The sequence below is a fragment of the Synchiropus splendidus genome, chromosome 12 (assembly GCF_027744825.2).
Source record: "Synchiropus splendidus isolate RoL2022-P1 chromosome 12, RoL_Sspl_1.0, whole genome shotgun sequence".
Classification (NCBI taxonomy): Eukaryota; Metazoa; Chordata; class Actinopteri; order Syngnathiformes; family Callionymidae; genus Synchiropus; species Synchiropus splendidus.
In genome coordinates, this window is record NC_071345.1 from 3,867,497 (window position 1) to 3,892,058 (window position 24,562).

At 42.1% G+C, this 24,562-nt stretch overlaps 1 protein-coding gene across 1 annotated transcript in view; it reads left to right on the forward strand.

Annotated features, from left to right (window-relative positions):
• The first annotated feature begins 1,120 nt into the window (after positions 1–1,120).
• Positions 1,121–24,562, forward strand: part of fhl3a (four and a half LIM domains 3a) — a 28,447-nt gene continuing 5,005 nt past the window's right edge. The window contains exons 1-2 of the mRNA XM_053881547.1: positions 1,121–1,251; positions 23,151–23,313. Of these exons, the coding sequence (XP_053737522.1) occupies positions 23,158–23,313 (156 nt within the window). The 5' untranslated portion in view covers positions 1,121–1,251; positions 23,151–23,157. The remainder of the gene's footprint in view (positions 1,252–23,150; positions 23,314–24,562) is intronic.

The window sequence follows — 24,562 nt, forward strand, 5'->3', positions numbered from 1 at the left end:
CTCAAGCACCAATACATGAGATATTTTCCAGTAAAACAAAGCAGCCGCCAGCTGGGTCCAGAGCGAACGTCATGTCTTGAGTCATGACCAAAATGATACACTAGGGGTGGTGAAAGGAGCACAATGTGAAATGGGGAACTTGTCGCAGCTTTGCAAGTAAGGGAAAGTTTAACATGGAGTTTGGAGACAATACGTCTGCAATGAACGACAAAATCTGACATGGTGGAATCACATTTTCAGTAAAACAAACTGTGTGGAAACAACAAAAATATTTGGATTCCTGTGTAGACCTGACCAACTTAATGCCATAATTCATGGAAAAATGCTCCATAAACATTCCTGTGATTTTATTTTTCATCTTCTGACTTCTTCCTCTCCAGCTTTTCCCATCAGGGTAGATCCTGTGCTACATCCATAAACCTTGGTGGTTGTCTTCATCTCGTTCTTCGGCCTGATTCTTCTATTTCTGCCACTCTATTCTCATCGTGCTCCACAATTATTTTACAGAGAAAACTTTGGAATAACAATTTTAAAAAGAATTACGTTATTAAAAAAAAATAAGAGAAAAGAAAATTGTCAAACATCATGAATATGCTGAAAAATGAAATAGCAACATGATAAATTAATAATACATTTTGAGGAAATTTGTAGAACAATGCAAATATTTTATGAGAACAAATAAATAACTGAAAATATTTTAACTAAGATGAGGTCCATGTACCACATCATGTACTTATCAAAACAATGTTGAAGTGTGTTTCATTTTTTTATTACAAAATGATGCACAGAAATACACATTGAACTTTCCCACTGGATAATAAAAGTCTAGAATTAGTGGCTTTGGATGAACTTTTCTCAGGGACCTGGGGTCGTGGCGGATCACAATTGAGTTCATGAATTGAAAAATGAATAAACAGGCTTGTCAAGTCAGCTTTTATCACGTCCCTAAGTCAGGTCTGTCATGTCCCCGGATCCCACCCGCAGCTGGGACTTGTCTTCTGGAGCCGTTTGAAGTCACTCAGGAGGAGGGAGGCCCGGCTCTGTGTGTGAGGGGGGGCGGGATCTTGTGACTCACCAGCGACTTCCTCAGTAGTAAAGACAAAAGTAACCGGCAAACTGCGTCTCTTCGTGGCAGAAGTTCGACTCCACCTCGAGGAAACGCCACAGTTTTCATCAGTTGGACGAGCTGCGGAGTAGAGCGCTGCCAGCTGACCCCAGACCTGCCGGAGTCCGCGCGCGCAGGAGCAACAGGTAGGAACGGCTTTTTCAACTTCATCCAGCGCAAGCTTCTCTTCCTTCACACTTGTATTTCAACGTGTTGGACTTTTCATGGCAAACAACATCCGAGAAAGAGATGAAAGTCACACGGAAAGGAATGAAAAACGCGCGCTTATGTTGTATTGACTTTCAAAGAGGAATGAATGAAACGCCGTTTCAACGACAGTATCACAATGCAATGTTTATTTGACTCTTTTAACGGAAAATTATTCTTTTTTTCTTCAATAACCTTGGCTATTTTGACTTCTGAAAACTTTGGGATTTGTAATGAAAGTACTTTTGTAATGCATGTGGTATTATCAATAGTGCTGTTAGTATTAGCAATAGTACAAGTAGTGTTGGTGGAGTTAAAGTTGTACTGGGAGAAAAAAGTAGTAGCGATGTTGTGAGCGTGCAGGCAGTGCCGGTTGTAGTAGAAATAGTATTTCATGCAATGTAGATATTTGATCCATCCATCCAATAGTGTTATGAGTATTAGCAGTAGTAGAAGTAGTTGAGTGGTTGTGGAGTTAAAGTTGTACTGGGAGAAAAAGTAGTAGCGATGTTGTGAGTGAGCTCGTAGTACTGTTGTTGTTGTGGAAGTAGTATTTGATGTTGTGACAGTAGCTGTAGAAGGAATGTTTTGTGTGCTAGTTTTAGTTGTAGTAACATACAATGTAGTAGTGATTGTAGTAGCTAATGTTCTACTGACTTTCAAAGAGGAATGAATGAAACGCTGTTTCAACGACAGTAACACAATGACATAATGCAATGTTTATTTGACTCTTTTAACTGATTTTTTTTTCTTCAATAAACTTTGTTATTTTGACTTCTGAAAACTTTGGGATTTGTAATGAAAGCACTATTTGTAATGCATGTGGAGTTAAAGTTGTACTGGGAGAAAAAGTAGTAGCGATGTTGTTGTCAGTGCAGGTTGTAGTTGAAGTAGTATTTAATGTGATGTAGATATTTGATCTATCTATCCATCCATCCATCCATCCAATAGTGTTATTAGTATTAGCAACAGTACAAGTAGTATTGGTGGAGCTAAAGTTGTACAGGGAGCAAAAGTACTAGTGATATTGTGAGTGTGCTTGTAGTACTGTTGTTATTGTAGAAGTAGTAGTTGATGTTGTGACAGTAGCTGTAGAAGTTTGCAAGGAATGTTTTGTGTGCTAGTTTTAGTTGTAGTAACAGACAATGTAGTACTGGTTGTAGTAGTCATGGCAGCTGTTGATTCTGACACATATTGGTTGAAGTAGTAGTCACGAATGCAGTTCTTGTTGTAGTTATCCTGCAGCTGTAGAAGTAGCAGCAGAGGTATAAATAGTTTCATAAGAATTGTAGTAGCACTGCATACACAGTGGTCGTACACAGACCCTCCTTTAATATGACACATATACAATACAGTAATGACTGGAAGCTGAAACCAGCATAGTATTTTATTTGTATCAATCGTTGTCCAACATGAAAAGGTAAAAGAAGCTCCGCACCATGGAGATGATCAGTCGCAGGTAAGCCATGATGACTAGCTTCAATACCTCACACCTTAGACAAACAGCTTCAGGGTGGGGGGGGAATAAAACCCTAAAATAATCGGCCCACTTCCTGTCTCATGTGAGCCTTGTGTGGGTGTGTGTGTGGTGTTGTTATTGATTTGTCAGGAACAAACCACAAGCACTCTGACTTGGACTGACCCCCTGAACTGACTCGGTGCAGCGGGATTAGGGAACAAGTGTTGTGTCACTGAAGCTCCAAAATAATCTGTGCAGGCCTCGGAGGAATGGGCTCAACTGGGAAGCATGACCAGCAGCAGGAAGTGGGGTGTGGGACAGTGTGCATCCAGGGTGGGTCTGAGCCGCTGCTGGACGTCTAGTCGCTCTTATCATAATCATGTCATGAGTGTTATTTAATGGCACACGTTTACTTTTTACACTGGGCCGTGTTGTAAAACCAGGGATTGGTCATGTTATCGAATTCCTGCTGGTTTACTGTGATAGCTCGACTGTTTGTCTGTTCAAAGAAGAAAGACAATCCATCTATCTATCCATCCATCATCCATCCATCCATCCATCCATCCATCCATCCATCCATCATCCATCCATCCATCATCCATCTATCTATCTATCTATCTATCTATCTATCTATCTATCTATCTATCTATCTATCTATCTATCTATCTATCTATCCATCATCCATCCATCCATCATCCATCTATCTATCTATCTATCTATCTATCTATCTATCTATCTATCTATCTATCTATCTATCTATCTATCATCCATCCATCCATCATCCATCTATCTATCTATCTATCTATCTATCTATCTATCCATCTATCTATCTATCTATCTATCCCTCCATTCATCCCAGTTCTATGTCAAGTGTTCACGTGTCTATCTGAGGGGAAGTGACCTCAAGCTTCCTGTATCAGGGCCAGCCAGGTGCTGTGGTGTTATTGTGCGGGGCGCACGACTTCCTCCCAGAAACACTTTGTTGGTAAATGTCTGAAACATGATCCCTGGAGCCAGGGCCCCCGGGGGAAGGTCATAATTCTCGCTTCACCAAGCAGGCATCCCGTCCTGCCCCGTCCTCTAGTCCCTCCACAATCCAGCAGTGAACGTTGTGGTTCATGGAGCGAGAGGATAAACTTTATATAGGCAGCTAAAGAGCCTAAATGGTAACTGACTCGCTGCTAATGTGGTAATTACATTCCTCCGGGGATACAATTACAAGACCATACCTAACACTTACTGGCTACTCTCAAAGGAAACACTGACTTTAAAGGAAATACCAAATTATACGCACTGCAGATGTAACGTCGTATTACACAGATTCTTCTGAGTGATCACATAGCGCTGGTCTGTCTGTAACATTTGTTACACATTAAACTGTCCCACTGCTTCCGATGAATCAGACATTGTTTTGGCGCTGAAATCCTGCCGATTCATGCCAGCATCATCCCCGAGAGTTCAAACCGGTGACTCAGCCAGACCTGCTCTCCTGCACCCCGGCCTGAAGGGATGATGGCAGGATCATGCTGCAACAAAGATGTTTGGCAACACGGGACGGTGAGGGAGACATGCGTCAGCTGTCCACCTCCAGCCGGGTTTCTTCCTCGTGTTCAAGGTCCAACTGGATGTTGACGTCATTGTCAGGTTGACAGCAGTAGCTCAGGGAGGTTTATGGCACCTCATACCCTGCGTCTTCACTTCCAATACAGGAGGGGAAATTGATTCTAAGAGCATATGATTCATTATCATACATGCGGCTGAGTAAATGACGGTTTTCTCCACACTATCATTACGGAAGGAATTACTGGTCAACATGGATGCTGTCAGAGTCTAACCGCCACTGTACGCTGACAGTCCCATATCAAGTTGCACTATTTGTTCAAAACAGCATGAGATTATGTCGGTGGATATTGAGTTTATTATTTTCACACTTACGCTAATACAGCTGTAGCTGGAGTCCACTCAGGCAAATCGGCGTGAAACAAGCGAAAAGAAGCTGCATTCCAAGGTGGTAGTTGGGTGTCTGAAAACAATGAATGTCAAAAGCTAAATTGCTTGTCTTGTGGCAAAGCAGGCGATGCAGAAGGTACCCTCAAAACTACGGTGGCTGAGAAGTGCCAAACACATCTACAAACTTTTGAATCAAATTTACCAACAGTGAAACTGATTTACAACATTTCACACAAATTTAGTGAAATTTAGTGAGTTCTTTTCCTGAGTTTGTAAGTGCATTTACAAATGTTTTCAGAGTTTGTTCATTGTATTTTCAAAGTTTGTAAATTGGCTTTCAGAGTTCGTAAAATTGTTTTCATCGTTTGGAAATGTATTTTCAGTGTTTGTAAATGTGTTGTCACAGTTTGTAAAATTGTTTTGCCATTTGTAAATATGTTCCAAGAGTTTGTAAATTTGTTTCCGAACCTCTCACCTCCCACCGTGTTCCATTGTTTTTGTTGATATGGACTGAAGTGTAACTTGCAATGGCAGTGCTACCTCGAGGAAGACTCCTCCCCTTGTTACAGAGGACCCACTCTGCCATCGGCTAGTCATTCTGACGCTACAATTACTGCTAACACTAAGCCAAGTCTAAATAGGAACAGTGCTTTCAAAATGAGCCTCCTTAAAGGCCCAGGATCAACGTGCATTGGGGGGGGGCATGATTTGGCCCCTGGGCCTTGAGTTTGACGCATGTAGATTCTGGTTTGATCTTGTCGTGCAGACTGGGGTCATTCATGACACATTTTATGATCTTGCTATTGGCATCCACTCACTTATCTATATATTTATTAACCTCAACTCTTCACTGAGTGAAAGTTTGAGACTTTGTGGAATGTTGTTCTCCACCACTCAGTGATACACAACAGGTCTCAAACAAAGCAACAATGCCTGAAGCGCTCAGTCTCACCTTTAAAAACAAAAAGCTCCTGAAGCGAGTTGCCCATTAAAGTGTTTCTCAACAGCTCTGTGGCATGACTGGCTCTCATAAACAGATGTATCGGAACGGCTGTTGGCATTGTAAGTGTTGTGTTTAATGCACGGTGCCACTGCTCCTTCTTCACCTTCACTGCTGGGTGGTTGAGTCTTTATAAGGCTTGTAAATTGAGTGCCGGAATACCAGCTGTATTAGTGTCCAAAGAAGTTATTAGACTTGGCATCTGCATCTGGAAAGGATAAACACCAACTCTGAATCATTCCTGGTGTTTAGTGTGAACACGTTGAAATAAAAACAAACGTCTGTTTGTTCTTTAGATGATGGTCCGGAGGGATCTGACCTGTTGGACGGCACGGAAAGCTTAACATTACATGTGTATTATCTCACCAAAAATGAGGCTGCGATTGTTTGTTTGGAGCGCAGCTGTTGGCGAGAGCCTTCCTGTCAGTGAACGGTTGGACTCAGCGCTGCGTGATAGGACTAGCACGCGATCAAGAATGTGGCTCTTTACCCAGAATGTCTTGCAACCTCTCTCCCCTCGCGTCGCCCTTCTTTCCATCAAGTATTAACAGGCATTTACACTTCGACTCACCCTCTCACTTTCTGTCTTCATGATTCCACTGGGGAGACAATAGACTCAGAGGGGACGTGCCGAGACAAGCCGGACTTGTTACGCACCGAAGTGTGGAATTATGTCAGTGTCTGGTTCTTAATCTGGGTCGCAGAGTGAGAGCTGTGGACGTTCTATCTATCTATCTATCTATCTATCTATCTATCTGTCTATCTATCCATCTATCTATCTATCTATCTATCTATGTCTGTCTGTCTGTCTGCCTGTCTGTCTGTCTGTCTGTCTGTCTGTCTGTCTGTCTGTCTGTCCGTCCGTCCGTCCATCCATCCGTCCATCTATCTATCTATCTGTCTGTCTATCTAGCTATCGATCTATGTCTGTCTGTCTGTCTGTCTGTCTTTTTATCATCTATCTGTCTGTCTGTCCGTCCGTCCGTCCATCCATCCGTCCATCTATCTATCTATCTATCTGTCTGTCTATCTGCCTGTCTGTCTGTCTGTCTATCTATCTATCTATCTATCTATCTATCTATCTATCTATCTATCTATCTATCTATCGATCTATCTTTCTATCTATCTATCTATCTAGCTATCGAGCTATGTCTGTCTGTCTGTCTGTCTGTCTGTCTGTCTGTCCGTCCATCCATCCATCCGTCCATCTATCTATCTGTCTGTCTATCTAGCTATCGATCTATGTCTGTCTGTTATCATCCATCCGTCCGTCCATCCGTCCGTCCGTCCTTCCATCGTCCATCTAGCTGTCTGTTTGTGTCTGTCTGTCTATCTATCTATCTGTCTATTTATCTATCTGTCTGTCTATCTATCTATCTATCTATCTATCTATCTATCTATCAACCATCCATCCATCCAGATACTAGCTATTTTGGCATAATATCAAAGACAAGTAAATAAAGGATTTTTTTTCCATCTTGTCTGCTCTCACCATGGTGAGCTGACTCTTACAGTATCATAAAAGAACCATAAATGGCAGGATGTGTCCTTAAAAATGTGTCTATAAAAGGTCGCGGGCTCCTGAATGAGAAGCCGACACTGATTTATAGCAAAGACAAAAGAGTCAAGGAAGGATTTCTTGGCTTCTCCTGCAGCTCAGGGGGAAATGAAAGGATGCGTTTAGTGGAGGATTGCACATTATACCTGCTTGCAGGCGCGTCTGTCAACGCACTGTCAGGGGAAAAAGGGCTTAATAGAAGACAAATACATGTCGCTACCAAGTGGAGTTTACTCTGCGAGTACCTCCTCTCTGCTTTGGAAACGATTCTTTCGTTTGTCTGCAGAAATCCCAGCTATGTTTGCTCTTATCACAGCAAAAGTATACAAAAGATGGAACATGTTTTGACTTCTCATCCACTTCCACGTTGTCTTGCGTTCACCTTTTGTAATTGATGTTCCTGAACCTCGTGCAGCCAGATCGTTACGGTGAAGAAGTGCCGTGTTTGACAGAATATTCACGAGCAGCACGTCATATTTAGCTCAGGATGTTTGCAGTTACCGGACGCAGCTCAGTCCAGAGGGAGAGCAGAGCGTTTAAGCTCAACACAGTCGCCAAGTGACTCATGAATCCTCAGCGCCATTTTTTTTTTAAGTCATTACAACCTAGTGTTTGGATGGTCATATTTACTTACTCAAATCCAGCTGCAAGGGTGTAACTGTGGACTATATGGCACATGAATTTTGTCAGTTTCCAACCACCAGTGGATCACTCTTGGTATTTTTACTGACTAAAGTAGGCATGTGAAGTCCAATTGATTCCGCTTCCCTTCATTCACCCAATTCCTTTAAACCAACAGTGATTTTTAGGAATTTTCAAGATCAATTCTTGACCTTTATAATCTTCACTTGCATGAGCGTTGACCTTTGATGGTCACATTATGAACGTGCAGTTTAAATTCAATTTAAATTTGAGTTTAACTTTATTTATTTATTGTCTTTGCTGACCCAATAAAATAACGTGGTATGTTGGATTTAGCCCACGGGCCTTGAGGGTACGCCTCATGTTTAATAGTGAGTTGAATGCAAAGGAATTTGACTTCCTGCTCCCCTTAAATGGAATTGTGATCACATGGAATGTATGCAAATAAATGCAGTCACGCCAGCAGTCTTTCTGGCTTATAAGTAAATTGTAAGCATTTTAATGGGGTTTCATCCTAAATTTTGTCTCTAGCTTAAAGTCACCTCACATATGCTGAGATGTTCTTCACATCATTGCGTGTCAAAATATATCAGAAATACCCACAAGTCCCAAAAGTCTAGCCAACATGACGAAAACCTGTGTTTTTCCATCAGGTCCATCTTGCTTTCGCGATTCTTCTGCCACTCTAATGGATCCTAAACATCTTGCAACACACAGAACCCCCAGTCAATGCTGGCAGTGGAAATCAGATCAGCGGGTACGATAGGGTACCAGACAGTCCACGCAGCACATGGGCCCGTGACACAAGCACCGTGACTTCACTGTGGAGGTATTTAACCCCCCTCCACGTCCTCCAACCCTCGTGCGACTCCAGAGAGAGAAGCAGTGGAATTAAAGTTTGAAAGTCTTATGCACCATGTAGATGCTATCAGAAGCTTCTTCCATCTCACTAGTATTGCAACTTATCCTCGACTAAATAGCTGTTACTCCTCAGAGTGGAGTCCTCTTCCAGGTGCTTGGAAAAACCTGGATAGAAAAGCAGCCTGTTTTTTCAGTTTCCCTAATTCCTCAAACGTTGGCAACAATACTAGCTTAACCCTGAATCCCAAATAGTGTAGCTACTACACAGATCTCTAAGTTGATGCTGATCTGACTGTTGCCTTACCATATGGAATGTGTAGCAGGGGAGTTAGGGCTCCTTACATAAGAGCCATGCAAGTGATAGATGAGTGTACAAACAAAAAAATGGGGCCCTGACTCATCTTTAACAGAGCAGAGTGGTGATAAGAATGACTGTTTTGAATGCGCACCGTATCTCCACGTAGCCTGGGTATCCTGCTGTTCCAGTGATCAATACCGATGACAATGTGTAGCTGCTTGTCACATGCATAGATATTCATTGTGAAGTCAGTGCTCACCAAGCTGTTTCTGTTTGTTTCTTGTGCTGTTGCTGTGTTGCTTGAAGCCAAGGATTCCTCCTATATGGAAGCAGAAAATGAGGCCGCTCACAAGTCGGGCTGGAGTTGTGGTAAATCGATGGAGGGGCGATAGACGGGCCTGCTTGGGAAGCAACATAATTCAACCACACTATCAGTGTGTTTACCAGAGCACCTGTTTTCCTATTAAACAGCAGCGGCAGACTTTGCATTTTATCACTGATAATGAATTAGGTGCAGAAGATGAATGGTGTTTTGCATGGCTGCATGATAAAGAAATCCCACTCTGTGACACCGCCAGATAAGGCGCTGACAGATTGCGGTACTCTCCTGGCAAAGTCAAGAAACTAGCCGCCGGAATTCTCAACTTAAAGCGCTTCTTATTTCACCCTGAGGTTGCAACTTGTGAAACCCAGTGACATCTAGTGGAGTGAAGGCAGATTGTACCTCGGTTTCAAAAAATCCATTGAAGAGTACGTAGCAACGATCTGATCGAGAACGAAATATATCAGCTTAAATAATGCACGCTTCGGCTACTAACTGACTCACAACTGAGTCACTTTAGTCACTTACTTTATGTGCTGTAATGTGCGTCCATGAATTTCCACACTGAACCTGTACCTCACCCAAAACCTGAGCCCTAGCGCTGCACTCATTGGCTCATATAATGGGGCAACCCATCCTCACTACCACGCTGTAATATGAAGACATTTAGACAGTGGACCTTTGCGTCCTATACTGACGACAAAGGCAGCATGTTGACGCCTATGCATAGTTGTTTCATTGGTGTAAAACAATGTTTTCCTTCGTACAATGAATGGAGCGCTATCTCATGCCTTACCGAGCCCCGACCTCCATCTTGTTTTTCAACATGCAACGCTGAAGACTGCCTTTGTCGCCACGATAGGACGCAAAAGGCCCAACGTCAACGTCAATATATTACGACATGGGAGTGAGGATGTGTTGAATGCGGAGATCGCAGCCTCTCACACCAACTATGAGGCACAGTGGGAACTTACGATCCAAGATTTTAGTAAGTGGGGCGTCCGGGTTGACAGGTACTTTTGGCGATCAAATCTTAGAATTTGCGAGGGTTGTATTTGGTTGGTTATAATTTGGTGACGCAAAGTGGATGAGCAGTGCCAGTTGGTGGAATTTCCGATGTGTTGCTTGCCTTCGATGTAAAGTGAAACAACAGATGCATAGGTTAAGACTGATCACAGCTGACTACAATCTCAATCCAAATTTTCGATCACCTCACTGGAAGCTATTAAATCACTCTTTTCACGTCTCCTTTTCCATCTTCAGAGCGTGTTTCACATGTTTTAAAACAACTCAACATTAGCACATTTCCTATTTTGATTGAATCCACGGTTACGGCACGTTCCCTCCGAACAGCTTTCAGAAAATCACCTATTACGATCGGCATCAGAAGCCAATGTTCTTGACCTAGAACGCAGAGCATTGGAAGAAACAGGGAAAAAAAGGGTAGTTGGGTGCACGAGTGGAGGGAATGGGGGAGAGAGGCGGTCCCGGGAAACATGCCAGCATGATTTATGGACATCTTTGAAGTGAGCTCACTGCAGCACACGGCCTGCCCGGCGAATTTCCGAGTTCTGGTGGCGCTGGGGCCAGGAGAATAAATGAACCAGAGGTCAGTGACCTGTACTCGTGCCCCACTCCCATATGCATTCTCCCTATTTTGCCTCAATTTATCACCGAGTGTTTGGACTGAAACAAGCAAATAGAAGCAGAGAAAAAAAAAAAGCTCAAAGGGGCATTTGTCACCTTTTGGTTACATTTGTCAAGGTCAAAGTTAACAATTTGGTAAAGTCTTGGGGTGTTCTTTGTGATTTCATTGTTACTTGCTACGAACATTATGACCACATGCTTCTCTGTTTGAACTCTAACCCTCTCTATACGTCTTCAATTCCAAATTTTCCCCAAAGGAACAAGCTTAAATCTATAAACTACAACTTGTGCAAGTGGTTATTAAACCGCTGTGCTTTGTAGTTGCAATATTTGTTTTCAATAAGTTGGTTTATACTGATAACAGTGCTCACTAATGTGCTTGTTGCCTGTCACTGTCAATGGATTTTGTCGTATCACAAGGTTTCCAGTTGATTTTAAGGTATGTTTTTATGCAACATTTTCTAATGCTACGTTCAAAAGCACCTGCCTTGGGACTCCTAATTTAACATTTGTCGCAAATGATGACGTTACGGCCAATAGGAAGTCCCTGTGTGGATAATAAAGGCGGAGGTGTGTGTGCAGCTGCTCTCTGTGTGTTTCTCCAACACATGGAGACCATTGTGTCCCCGATGGCTTGTATTTATTGAGAGCTCTTTAAGTCTCTGGAGCTGTGTGTCTCTGTGCTGCACTACGCTACTTCACATGAAGTACATTATTTCCATTGTAGCTTCATTAATGTGCGAGTCTTTCGGGACTCCTCAGGGGGGTCAGTGCCCTACAGGAGAAACCCCCTGTTTGGTTTCTCACAGTGTTAATGCTTTTAAGTTGCTCAGCTATTTTTAGATCTGCAAACATTTGTGCTGAAGAACTGCCAAAAACTGGTTAACTATGATGTATAGTGTGTTTATATAAAACATAATGCAGATTCCCAGAAGATTTTGGTACAAATTGCATGCTGGGTCTTGTCCACAGTGCAAATAAGGTAATGGGATCTGATCCTTACTGCAAAGAGGCTTATGGTCCCGAGGAATGGGGTCCATGTTTACATGTTGCCAAGGGCAATGAGCTTGAGAATGGGAAATGGGCTGCCTTTACTGGAAATCACGCTGGAAGATGTAGCGTCTGTTTAGACGTTCTGAATTTATTATAATTCAAGGGGCAGTGGCCTGGACTTGATGAGTCGTCAGATTTGGAAGCGAATCATATTTGCTTTGAAAAATTCCAGTCCACTTTTGCAATCCAGTTGGAATAAACTAATCAGAAGAAAAATGAAGGAAGAACGTTATTTTGAAGCGGCAAAGAAGACTATCTCCTGTACCATGGTTTGTTTTTACGCTCGCAGGTGAATAGGCAAAGCTTAAACATGACCACATTTCTGACTCACTTCTTGGCCTTTATAGTCCTTAGATATTTGATTCATAGGCCACAATTTCATCTACACAAAGTTCCTCGGAACCGTGTATTACAGTAGCTCTTCCCCAAATGAATGGAAGCAACACAGCAGAACTTTCCAAAGTCAGTTTTGTGTTTACGACACAAAACAGTGGGCGCAGGTTCGAGTGGTTGAAAGGATTATTTAGTAGTTCACAACTAGTGGGTCGCAAAGTCGTTTCATGGGAGAAAAACCAGTCTTTCCGATTAAAAAAAATAAATAAATAAATACATTTTGTTGTTTAAATGTGAATGTTTTCAATACAAGTATTTATTCATTTATTGTTTGTGTCATGGCTCGTCATTTAGGGTTGTTACCGCGTCTCAAATTCAGACCACAAAAGTTCATTGATAACTACGGGTCTCAATCGAAGGTCCAGGTCCTGAATCTCCCATAATGCATTTTGTGACCCGTGAAAAGGTGGCTTTCTTCCTCTGGGTGGTGTAATTTCTATTTCATTTTTGCATTAGATGTTGAGATTTTAAATGTCAATGATATATCTCTAAATGCACGAGAAAGAAGGGAAGTAAAACCGAGACAAAAACACATACAAGGTTCATGTAAACTGGTAAACTGGTCATAACAGTTAAAATACCCTCTTGAGAAGCACCATCCAACATGCAGCATAATCACATCTGTGTTTAAAAATAGTAACAACAACTTCCTGTAGACATTAACCTCAGGGTCAGGTGCCATCGCTGCGGCCACGAGCCGAGAGTCTAAAGGAGTTAAAAATAATCGCTAACAGTTGTGGCTGCACAGTTGTCTGTGGCTGAACCAGCCGAGTGTGTGCGGCCCGTGAAATCTTAGTGCTGACTCAGCGACACTGCGAGACCACCTGGTGTTTGTTCACACTTAAAGCCGCGTTTCGTCTTGATGCAGCGTATTGTGGTTTCTGAAGGAGCCACATTGATTGAGAAAGTCACAACTTGATGTAGTGAGAGGACGTACAGTGGGTGGATCTGGGTTTGAACGGGGAGATTCTTTCGCTTGCTGAGCCTCAGTTGTGAGGTCACAAATTCTCCCTGTTCACTGCAGCCTGCTCTGGACGACCCGGTTGGTTTTCAATAGAAGTCATGTAAAAATTAGTTGGGAAAAATGCAATATTAATTATTAATTAACAGAAAAAACAATGAAAAGTTGACAGGGAAATACTGCATCATGAGTGGCGGAACCATTATATGGAGGCATGCTCAGACTTCCCGTCTTCACACTGTCATAAAAGTCAGACATTTCAGTTTATTTAAAATGTTTGCCCTCTTTTTTCTCACTCGCTAACCAGATTTCACCCTCACATCTTACCATTTACCAGCAAATTCCAGCGCACGGATAGAAAAAAAAGGCCAGTCAGTGACTCTCCACTGGCACTCTGGAGTCAACTGCATAGTTTCTCCAATTCAAACCAGATGTGAAGCACGAATGTATGGCAGCTTTTTTTTTCTCTTCTTCAAAGGAAGACAAATGTAGGCCAAAAATGTCGTATTTTCCTGCCCGTTCCAGACACAGCGATGTAAAAATAAATTCCACCAAACTTCCCCTCGTGGCGGCTGGAGCAGCAGTGTATGATTTAAAGCAATTGTGATGTTATTGTTTGGTGGACAGGCTTTGCTAGAGCCTGTGCACATGAAGGTGATGATCACTCGACCAGCGGTGTTTAACCCTCTGCCTATCCATCCTGACTGGTATTAAAAGCCATCCAGGCACATCCCTGCGCTCGCATGGTCATTAAAAGGAGCTGCAAAAGAACAAATTACAAAGGCCACGGTTACATTGACTGCAGCAGGTAGTCATTTTCCTGCTTTATGTTTATGATGCTGGCTTTCATTTGAGGCCTGTGTCCTCGCCCACTCCACACCAGGCGGTGTTTAAATGCTCCGGGACAATAACAGGTTGCTCCTTCAGTGTCTGGTCAAGCTGCCAGCAGTCGATCCTCAAGCCTGACCCTGGCTTGCTCGCAGACATCACATTCCTCTTTGACTGTGGAGGATCACTTTGTCAGTCTTTGCCACGCTTGTTTTTCAGCAAGACACATCAGAACAGAAGGAAATAATGATGAAAATAATGAAGCATAACAGTATTATGCTGCCAATTTTTTTGTTTTAGTAGTTTCGCAAATGCTGACATTGTTGGTATGATTTCATTGTTATTATTTCCTTCCCAAAACAAATGATTTCCAGTCTCAAAACTAAATGCAGGTTTGGTCCTGATCTGACTGATCTCCCAGTGTTAGACATTTTGTTTCCTCCCTGAAGTCCAAAACCTGTGCTCCTGCACTTTGTAGCTGGGACAGACTGCATGATAATGAATAAATGAGCCCAAAATTCAATAAGACATGATGCCTTTATTATAAAGGAACATGTCATCATTCATCTTGAAGCCTTGTCGAACAACTCAAGTTACTTAGAGCAGTTCATTTCTTAGGTAACCAATGTCTCAAAATTCGTTTGAAACAGTGGACAAGGCTGTTAAGGCAACAGTTTCCAAGAAGCCTAAATATACCACACATTTACACTCCTCAGGGCCAAATGTTGGCTGGTCCTAAATGGACTTCTGCGTCCAAGATCACAGCTGCAGTCAACTGTTGCGTTGCATGTCGACGCATTAGACCGGGGGACTTCAAAGTGCTGGAGTGACGCAGGTTTTTGATCCGAACAGTCAAGCACATGTAGTCGACCCGACCATGTGTCAGCTAAAGCAGGGGGTCTTAACCTTTTTGACCTTGGGGCCCACCTTTCCGGGACCCATTCAATAGAACTGATTCATTACTCTTGATTTCATTTGTGATCAATAGCCATATTCAATCTACTCTTTCATCTACCAAAACCTTGTGAAATGACATGGAACCATGTGGTCATCGCAAAGACATTCATTTGTCATTGAAAAGTCCAATCAGCAGCAGAACCTGGTCCAAGTCATATTCATCAAATTTACTAGAGAAAAAAGACACACAAACTTTTGAGAAAACTGAATAAGATTCGAAATAAAATAAATAACAAAACCATGTCTAAATGTCAAAATAAAAATAGTATAGTCAATTTAAATTCCAAAGAATATATAAATGAAGCGTAAAAAAAGTATCGCCGTAAAATGTTCTATTTAATTTTTCAAAACTGCTTATACAAGGAGCTTTCATAAACAGTTTTTACTGTTGGGGCATCACTTTCTGTAGCATTTTTTCTCTTCAAGAACTTCTCCATAGTTGTTAGCTATCACAGATTTGCAGCTGTCCAGTCAATTCAGTGACTCACTACTGCCACCGTACATGGCTATTCTATTAAAGGTGACCCTCAGCGCCCAGCGGTGTAAAACAAGGAAGCTTTTAGCAGTCCTCTAGGAAACGCTCGCGGCCCAACCTTGAGGTAGACAGTGTATGATGTGAGGGTGAAGCCTTGGGATGGTGCTCCGCTCACCCTGGATATTTCTTTCATGCCACTTATGTGTATATAGCACCTCAAATGATCATACGTTTCACTCGCCTTCTTATTGGCACTATGAGTCAAAGCCACATGAGGTGCTATATTTTTCAAGTAACTTCAACCATCAAGTAGTGATATGGAGAGGCAATCCACATTGCCTGAGCATAGAATGGGAAAAATTGACTCCTATACATGTAGCGTCATAAGCTGCATCTGCATTACTAGGGAAGTCTACCTGAAAAGTGAGGCCTTAGAAATTAGATTTGTTTTAATATGGCGGTGTGCGCCGTGGCCAGAACAAAATTTGGAGACTATGTACAAGTAACATCTGACTTACGACCGGGATCGGTTCCGACAAACCGGTCGTAAGTCGGATTGGACGTAAGTCGAATGCCATTCAAAATGGCCGACATGAGGGTTACAGGTGCTACTGTAGTGGTAGATGGCCGTGTGAGAGTGAGATGCTGGGATACTGTGGTGCCGTAACTGTCGTACGTGACACTGGGCTCCTACGTGCTGCCGTGCCAGACATTGAATAAAAAAAAGAAAAAAAAACCAGCGTCTGCTGCCCGTGGTCGTAAGTACGTGTGGACCTAAGTCGAGTAGGTCGGATGTTGCTTGTATTGACTCTTCCATCTGGCCCTTCAAAGTCATGCCTTTCAGGCTCTTGCGGGCCACATGAAAATACTCTGCGGCCTCGTTTTGCCCACAGACCTTGAGTTCGACTCCTGACGAAATCCATGGCATTCTAAAGTTGTTTTTAAAAAATGACTTTGAAGTGAGGAATTCGTCTCATTATATGTATCATCATCCAGCTACGTTCAGATGTCTTGAACAGACTGAAGGAGAGATGTTCACTATGTGAGTAAGGAAACTCATGATGAGTAAAAAAAACAAATGCCTTCCAGGTGATTCAGGTCTGCTTAAAATTTGAATCAAATCATTACAGTAAATTCAATAGAAACCGGGATGGAAAATGTATTTGCGCATCCCAACAGAGGCATGAATCATCGCTGAGACTGCGGCGTTGTCCCTGCCGTAACGGTGCCTAAATGAGTGAACGCGTGTGTGCGACCATGGCTGCAGCACTATCTCTCCTTCATGAGCAATTTCCTCTTCCCACTGTGATAAGATGCATTGCCTCACTGGTTCTTTTCAAATACTGGACATCATTTATCTGATGCAGTGAAAGCAATCAGGGACACGCAGCAAACATTCCGCTCATTTGTCAAACGCTTACGTGGTTCCAGCGTGACCTGAATAACTGTGACAGTCTGAGTTAGCGCTCAGAAGACAACCAACGGCGCGGATATGTTCGGGGAAGGAATTCATCCTGAATGAGAGTGTTACAAAAGGGATTGACGTTTTGGTTGTTTGGGATTTGTCTCTATTGCTGTGTTTTTTTTCTCCACCATCTACAACTGACCTAAATACCTTTACCATTCCTGGAAAATCTCCAGATGGAGCGGAGTCGTGATATGTGTTTATCCATATGTCCCGCGTTTCTCCTCCGGTGATTTAAAACTCCGCCAAGGTTTCCATTTTCTCTTGTCCTTTTACTTACTGCCCCTTCACCTCCCTCTGTGAGGATGTGCATTGAGAAGTGCTGTGGAGGCGCCACGCTTTGCAGCACTTCCTCCGGTTTGTGGGTCCGTTTGCGCCAGATTTTCCAGGCAGTAAAACGTTATTGACGACGCTGCTCTTTTGGGTAAACCTGTCAATCATGTTGTAGACTTTCTACGGAAATGTACTTTTGGTCAAAGGTGAAAATTAATTTAATGTTGTGTGATTCTGATCTCAATGAATCGCAGTTTAATCTTACAAGAATATTTGCCACGAGAAGCCTCATTTTTCAATGTGAATGAATGTGGTATATGACTGAATCGAATGATGGACCCATACATACTTTTAAACAACAAAATATTGTTTATTTTGCATCAGTTTGACAACAGCACGTTTTTACATCACCTTATTTAAACTAAAGCTCTTTTAATGTCTTGAAAATATTTGTATAAGAATTTCAAGTCCATTCAGAGTAGTGGAAACCCTGGTCATTGTGTAGTGAAAAACCTCCCTGAACCAAAGCAAACAGATGCTTTTGTTTGCTTCTGTTCAGGGATTCCTCCATGTTTGTTGTCGTTGTTCTCATCCTAGCTGCCACGTGTCTTGTGCATCAGTGGGATCAGTGGACCAGGAACTCCTGCACTTACAAAGGTTCCCTGTTGTCTGGAGAGAAAACTGTTCTATTACATTAAATAAAAACGATTAAATGCGCTTAAAATATTTTAACGCATTAATTACGATTAATTCATTCATCATCCCACCACTATAAAATACATATTTTGTTTTGCAAACAATGCTATATAAACTGTACACTACTGTAAAAATGTACTTGCAGATTCTAAATTTGCATGTTACACAATGTTGCTATGTAAGTAAGTTCCTATATACTGTATGTGGAAAATAATAATAAGATAATAATAAAAATATATTTCTATTAGTTATAGCTTGAGACTTGTGGCAGCTGCAGCACAGTACCAGACTATGATGGAAAAATCTAGTGAGAGGGACGTGTATTATGCATCATATTTGACAGCAGGATGGGGTTGTCTTTTGTCAACACAGGAACTGCTTCGTCCCTTGGGACTTCCTGATAAGCACTATCATGTCTTGATCCCACTTCCTGTTTATGACATTCATAACGCCTCAATTCCACAATACCCTGGAGGAAACATGGAGCTGTGGACAGTTTCTTTCTTTGTATACATTTGTTTAAATGAAAAAAATGAAAAAAAAAAATTCAGTAAATAATAATAATGTATTCACACACATTTTTTTTATTTATTACTTTTACTGTGTCACAAAATACAGCCAATAAACCTGGTAATCCTGCCATTAAGTGAATTAACATTGACAAATCCATTAATTTAAAATGACCATCTCCTGTGTGAATGTATCAAATACTTGGATAAGCACCATAAGCCCAATTTTCACAAGCAGATTGTTCTACTGAGCAGCAGGAGAGCAGGAATTAGCGGCCAGGCTAGTTCCCAGCAGGCTGTTCAGTTGGAATGAACCAGAGCGGAAGCAGAGTTTTGGCTGGGGATTAACACGGACCAGACCAGAGACGGCATCAGTTCAGTCCTTTGGTGAACGGCCGTGTCTGTGTGGCGGAGCAGCAGGTCGCTGTCGGCTCGATTCCACTGCTCCATGACTTTGTGTTGTCTATCAATCGGCCCTGAACTGAGTCCTGTTTGCCTTCCGGGTGGGATTGTGATGACTATTACATCGCTGCCTTGGCATTCCTCGTCTGTCTTGCAGCCAGAAAACAAGCTCAAAATGTACCCCAGATGCCAAATGCAGTCATCACACGCTTTGCAGCAAGATTGTAAAGGTCATTCACTAAAGATGGGCGGATGGATGGGAGGATGGTTGTGTGGATGGACAGATGGAGGGGTGGATAGATGGATGGATGGATAGGTAGATAGATAGATGGATGGATGGTTAGATGGATAGATCCACAGATACATTGGTGGATAGATAGATAGATAGATAAATGGATGGATGGATGGATGGTTAGATGGAAAGATCCACAGATACATCAGTGGGTGCATGGATGGATAGATAGATAGATAGATAGATAGATAGACAGACAGACAGACAGACAGACAGACAGATAGATAGATAGATAGATAGGCAGACAGACAGACATAGATAGATAGATAGATAGATAGATAGATAGACAGACAGATAGATAGACAGACAGACAGACAGATAGATAGCTAGATAGATAGATAGATAGATAGATAGATAGATAGATAGATAGATAGATAGATAGATGGATGGATGGTTAGATGGATAGATCCACAGATACATTGGTGGATAGATAGATAGATAGATAGATAGATAGATAGATAGATAGATAGATAGATAGATAGATAGATAGATAGATAGATAGATAGACAGACAGACAGACAGACAGACAGACAGACAGACAGATAGATAGATAGATAGATAGATAGATAGATAGATGGATGGATGGTTAGATAGATGGATGGATGGTTAGATGGATAGATCCACAGATACATTGGTGGATAGATAGATAGATAGATAGATAGATAGATAGATAGATAGATAGATAGATAGATAGATAGATAGATAGATAGATAGATAGATAGATAGATAGATAGATAGATGGATAGATCCACAGATACATTGATGGATAGATAGATTGATAGATGGATGGATGGATGGATAGACAGATAGATAGATAGATAGATAGATAGATAGATAGATAGATGGATGGATGGATGGATGGATGGATGGATGGATGGATGGATGGATGGATGGATGGATGGATGGGCGGGCGGGCGGGCGGGCGGGCGGGCGGATGGGCGGGCGGGCGGACGGACGGACGGACGGACGGACAGACAGACAGACAGACAGACAGACAGACAGACAGACAGACAGACAGACAGACAGACAGATAGATAGATAGATAGATAGATAGCAGTTTTTGTTTGTTTGAGGTTCAGTATTAAAACAAACTCGGTGTGTCAGAACTTAAAGTATACTACACTATATCTGGGCCGCTGACCTGTCTGGAGGCAGCCGCGATCGAGCCCACACTTTTCTCATGGCCCGATTTCAGTCACCGCTCTGGAATGTGGGATGGTTTTGAAGCCAGCGCGGGTTTCTTAGCCACTGGCTTCTGGACATGAAGGAGATGGGATCTACAGTATGAGATGCAAAGCCCTGTGAGAATTGGCACCACGGCTGGAGCTGATTGTAACCCAGAAGCAGCTCTCTTGACTTTTGGAGTGAGGTTTTTTAGGTCAGCCGTTTTCGCTTCTTCTGCCCTGGAGGTAGAGCCCAGTGACGTCAGGCCATTTGTTGGACAGTGCCATCAGGAATTCATTTCAGCCTCAACAGAAGACACACATTTTGAAGAAGTTTGCTGAACTTTAAGAGAGCAAACTTCACTCCTCAGCTATATGGTGAGGGATATGTGTTTACAGATTCATTTAAAAGGCTGCTGTGTCTATTTTGGATGGTACATCCGACGTCCTCTCACCTTCTGTTTTGTTTGTTTTTTTCTTTTTAAATGAGTCAAGCCTCGTCTCGTTCCTTCTCCCTGGCAAGCGAACGCATCACATACCAACCTGCCACTTCAGATAACATCGAGGTCACAGTGTTCATTTTCAACTTCTATACTGTTGATCTAATCTCGACGTCGTGTTTATGCGGGCTGGCGGCCCGTGTGTCGAAATCCCGGGAGAAAACGGATGACTCCAGGCAAAAGTGCCAGATCAGCATTTCGAGCAAATATTGCGCAGGTCAAAACACAGCTGCTGGTTCTGATGTTTGGCCATCAACTCCAGCTGGAGGCTATAATCTAAGACAAGAGACACCGAAGATGCAGCTAATGGTTGTAAAATAGAATTAAACGGCGGCTCTGTTATTTCAGGCTGTGTTGAGTAGAGCTGCAGCTTTGGGGATATTGGGGTTTCTGTGCTCCATTTATCACTGATCATGAAACTGGATACAAATCCTTCAAGAGTAAAAGGTTAATTTGGGGAAACTCAATATATTGTGTGAGGAAAAAAGATGGAAGAAGCCTGCGGAAAAAAAAAGTCACATATACATCGCATTGAATTTTTTTTTTTTTTTTTATGTTACTGATAATAATTTCACATACTGTACCCAATTATTAAATGAGTAAACATGCTTGTGTAAAATAAGGTCTGAATTTGTCCGTGTTATTGTCATAAAAATGTAGATTTTAGTCCCGACTCTGCATTTTTATTGACCTCCTTATGGGATTCTGCCTACTAAATTGAAGGTTGGGTTCAAGTACATACAGGAGGAAACAAAAATACTACACGGTGGTGGAAAATGTTGATCATATCATCAAAAAAAAAACAATATTTGGAGAATGTTTTCATGATACAGAAAATGTGTGTATATAGATGTTGCCCTGTAGCATCAAAGGAATGTATTTGGATTTTAGTCTTAATGGAAAACACTCCTGTGTTGGTGGACAGGGTCACACAATAGGTCAAATCTGGACCCGCAGTTGCACATTGCCACCATCTGGTTTAGATTCCGCCACTTAAAATTGTCAGCAAGTCTAATAGATGAAGATGATAGGATTTCTTCTCCGATCTTTTTCATATGAATTAGAGTTGCTGTTATATGTACGCTGCAAATTGGATTTGAATAAACAGCTTCAAAAGCTGTCGGTACGTGCGTCTCTTGGTGGTCTACCTTCACACTGGTGGTCTGGAAGCTTCACGTGTGGTGTAGCGCCGCTTCATTTCTCAGTGAAAGATGAAGAAGTGTTTGCCCAGATTTGGACCTGACCGTGTACATCTTGACATGATGCACACTCCTGACCGCAGCTGGAGGGGTCAAGTGGTGATCAAGAGAAAACAAAAGTGCCATGCCTCATCTTCCCGCAACACACTTTTATCGCATTGCAATAAAAGTCAACTTCATCGAGTATCCTCGCATATCACGCTCTCGCTGGAGTTTTCTTTTGCTCGCTTGTACCTGGGCTGCCAAATAGGAGGTCATTTTAACCTTGGGGTTTTGTTTTTTTTTTTTTTTTTTTTTTTTTTATGGTTACCTTGTATTTGTTTATCTCTGTTTGTATTTCTAAAAATAGTATTTATATGACCAAAAAAAATTATATATATATATATATATATATATATATATATATATATATATATATATATATATATATATATATATATATATATATAAAAATGGGAAAATCATATTTAGGTAAAAAATAATTACTGGAATTTAATGGGAAATATTCTTTTTTTAAATCTAATTAATCAATTTTCAAATTTATCACATGTTAATATTCAATACCAGAACGATGAAATTTCAGTTGAGTTTAAGCTTGAACATCAGGTAGGAGGTGCTGTTTTTTGTTTATTTTTTTTCTCTGTATATTTTGTCTTTATCTATAAAAACAAAAAAAAATTCCATCCATCAGCACAATCTCATTCGTCTCCTCCTTCACGGGTGTTTTGGTTCTGACATCACTGTATAAAGTGGTGCACCTGGAATTTCAGCATGGAAAAATGTTGCCTGCGCAAGAACGTTTCTAGTTGATTAATCTGTGGATCAGTGAATTATTCATGTCTGAAAATCTCAGCCCTGATACATGAAGTGATTGTCCAATAGCTTGTTCTCAGATTTGTGGCTGGACTCACCTCAATTTTATTTGTTTATTTTAGGTCCACAATGGCCGACCGTTTTGACTGCGACAACTGCAAAGAGTCCCTTTACGGCCGAAAGTACATCCAGTCAGACGACAGCCCGTACTGCATCCCCTGCTACGACAGCCTCTTCTCCAACACGTGCGATGAGTGCAAGGAGCTGATCGGCCACGACGCTCGGGTGAGGCCTGATGTCAGAAGCCGCCGAGCTAAACCACCGGAATCACTCAGCAGAAGAGCAACAATGAGCTCAGGTTTTCCACGCTGCGAGCCACACATGTTAATCCCCCTCAACGACCCTCTGACAATTAGTTTGAAGTCATGGCATCGCAGGAAAAGAGTAATGATGTCAGGTTAATGACCGGCTAAATGAGGCGTGTTATCTGTATTGTGTGTGGCGGCACAGTAAAAGGCTAATTTCACACGCACCTATTCAGGCAATTCTCCTTAAGTCCTCATGAGCTAAGCTTTACAGCAAAGTGAAACATCACAATGAGAGAACGCTTGAGTTTGTGGAGAAACATTACAGGTTTGCTTGGTGTGAGGAACGTCTTCTGAGGTAAACCAACACAGATGTAATGTAAAAGCTGCCTTTGCTGGCGCAGAGGCCAACAACAAGGCTGTTGTCAAACCCCAAACTCACATGTAAAGAGCAGCATTATATTGAGCAGGGGTGGCCAACCAGTCAGAGGCTGAGAGCCACATTGTTTTACTGTGTTGCTGAAAAGAGCCACATGCTACAGATATGTGAGGCTGTAAGGCTCACCTGAACAGCTGGTCATGTGACTTAGCGGCAGAACAGCGGTTAAAGCACAACCCTGTGTGTCACAAGGTTGCTGGTTCACATCCGGCATTCGCCTCTTGTGCATGTATTTTTAAAATGCGTAGATTTTACTGTGGTCCTCCTGGAAATATCAAGTGGCATAGATAGAAATGCGTGCACCATTTCTTTGACTTCTATATTTTTTTAAGTGGCTCATGCCACCAATAACATGGTTCCGGTCTGTGCGCGACGCTGCAGACAGATCTTCACCAGTATCAACAATGAATCATAGGTGAAACACGTGCCATACCTTTAGTTTAGGGAATGACAAAGTGAAACGTGGAACTGAGTCATGTCAACCGTGTTGATCGTGGATCTGTTGACGCTCCAAGTCTTAGGACCTCGACATTGAACGTGGCCCCCTGAGGTTTATTGTTTATGTTTCAAACTTAAACACAAGTCAAAGTCTCTGAACAATATTTCGCCGGAATAGCTCTTACTTTTTCGTCCTACTTCCTGTATAAATGATCATCTCAACAGCAACTTGACCAAAATCCCAGCCAGTTCAGCGGCTCATTTGGTGCCACATGAAACTGGGGAAAGAGCCGCATGCAGCTTGGGACCCGCAGCGGGCCTGAAATAGAGGCACTTGTGACACGGACATGTA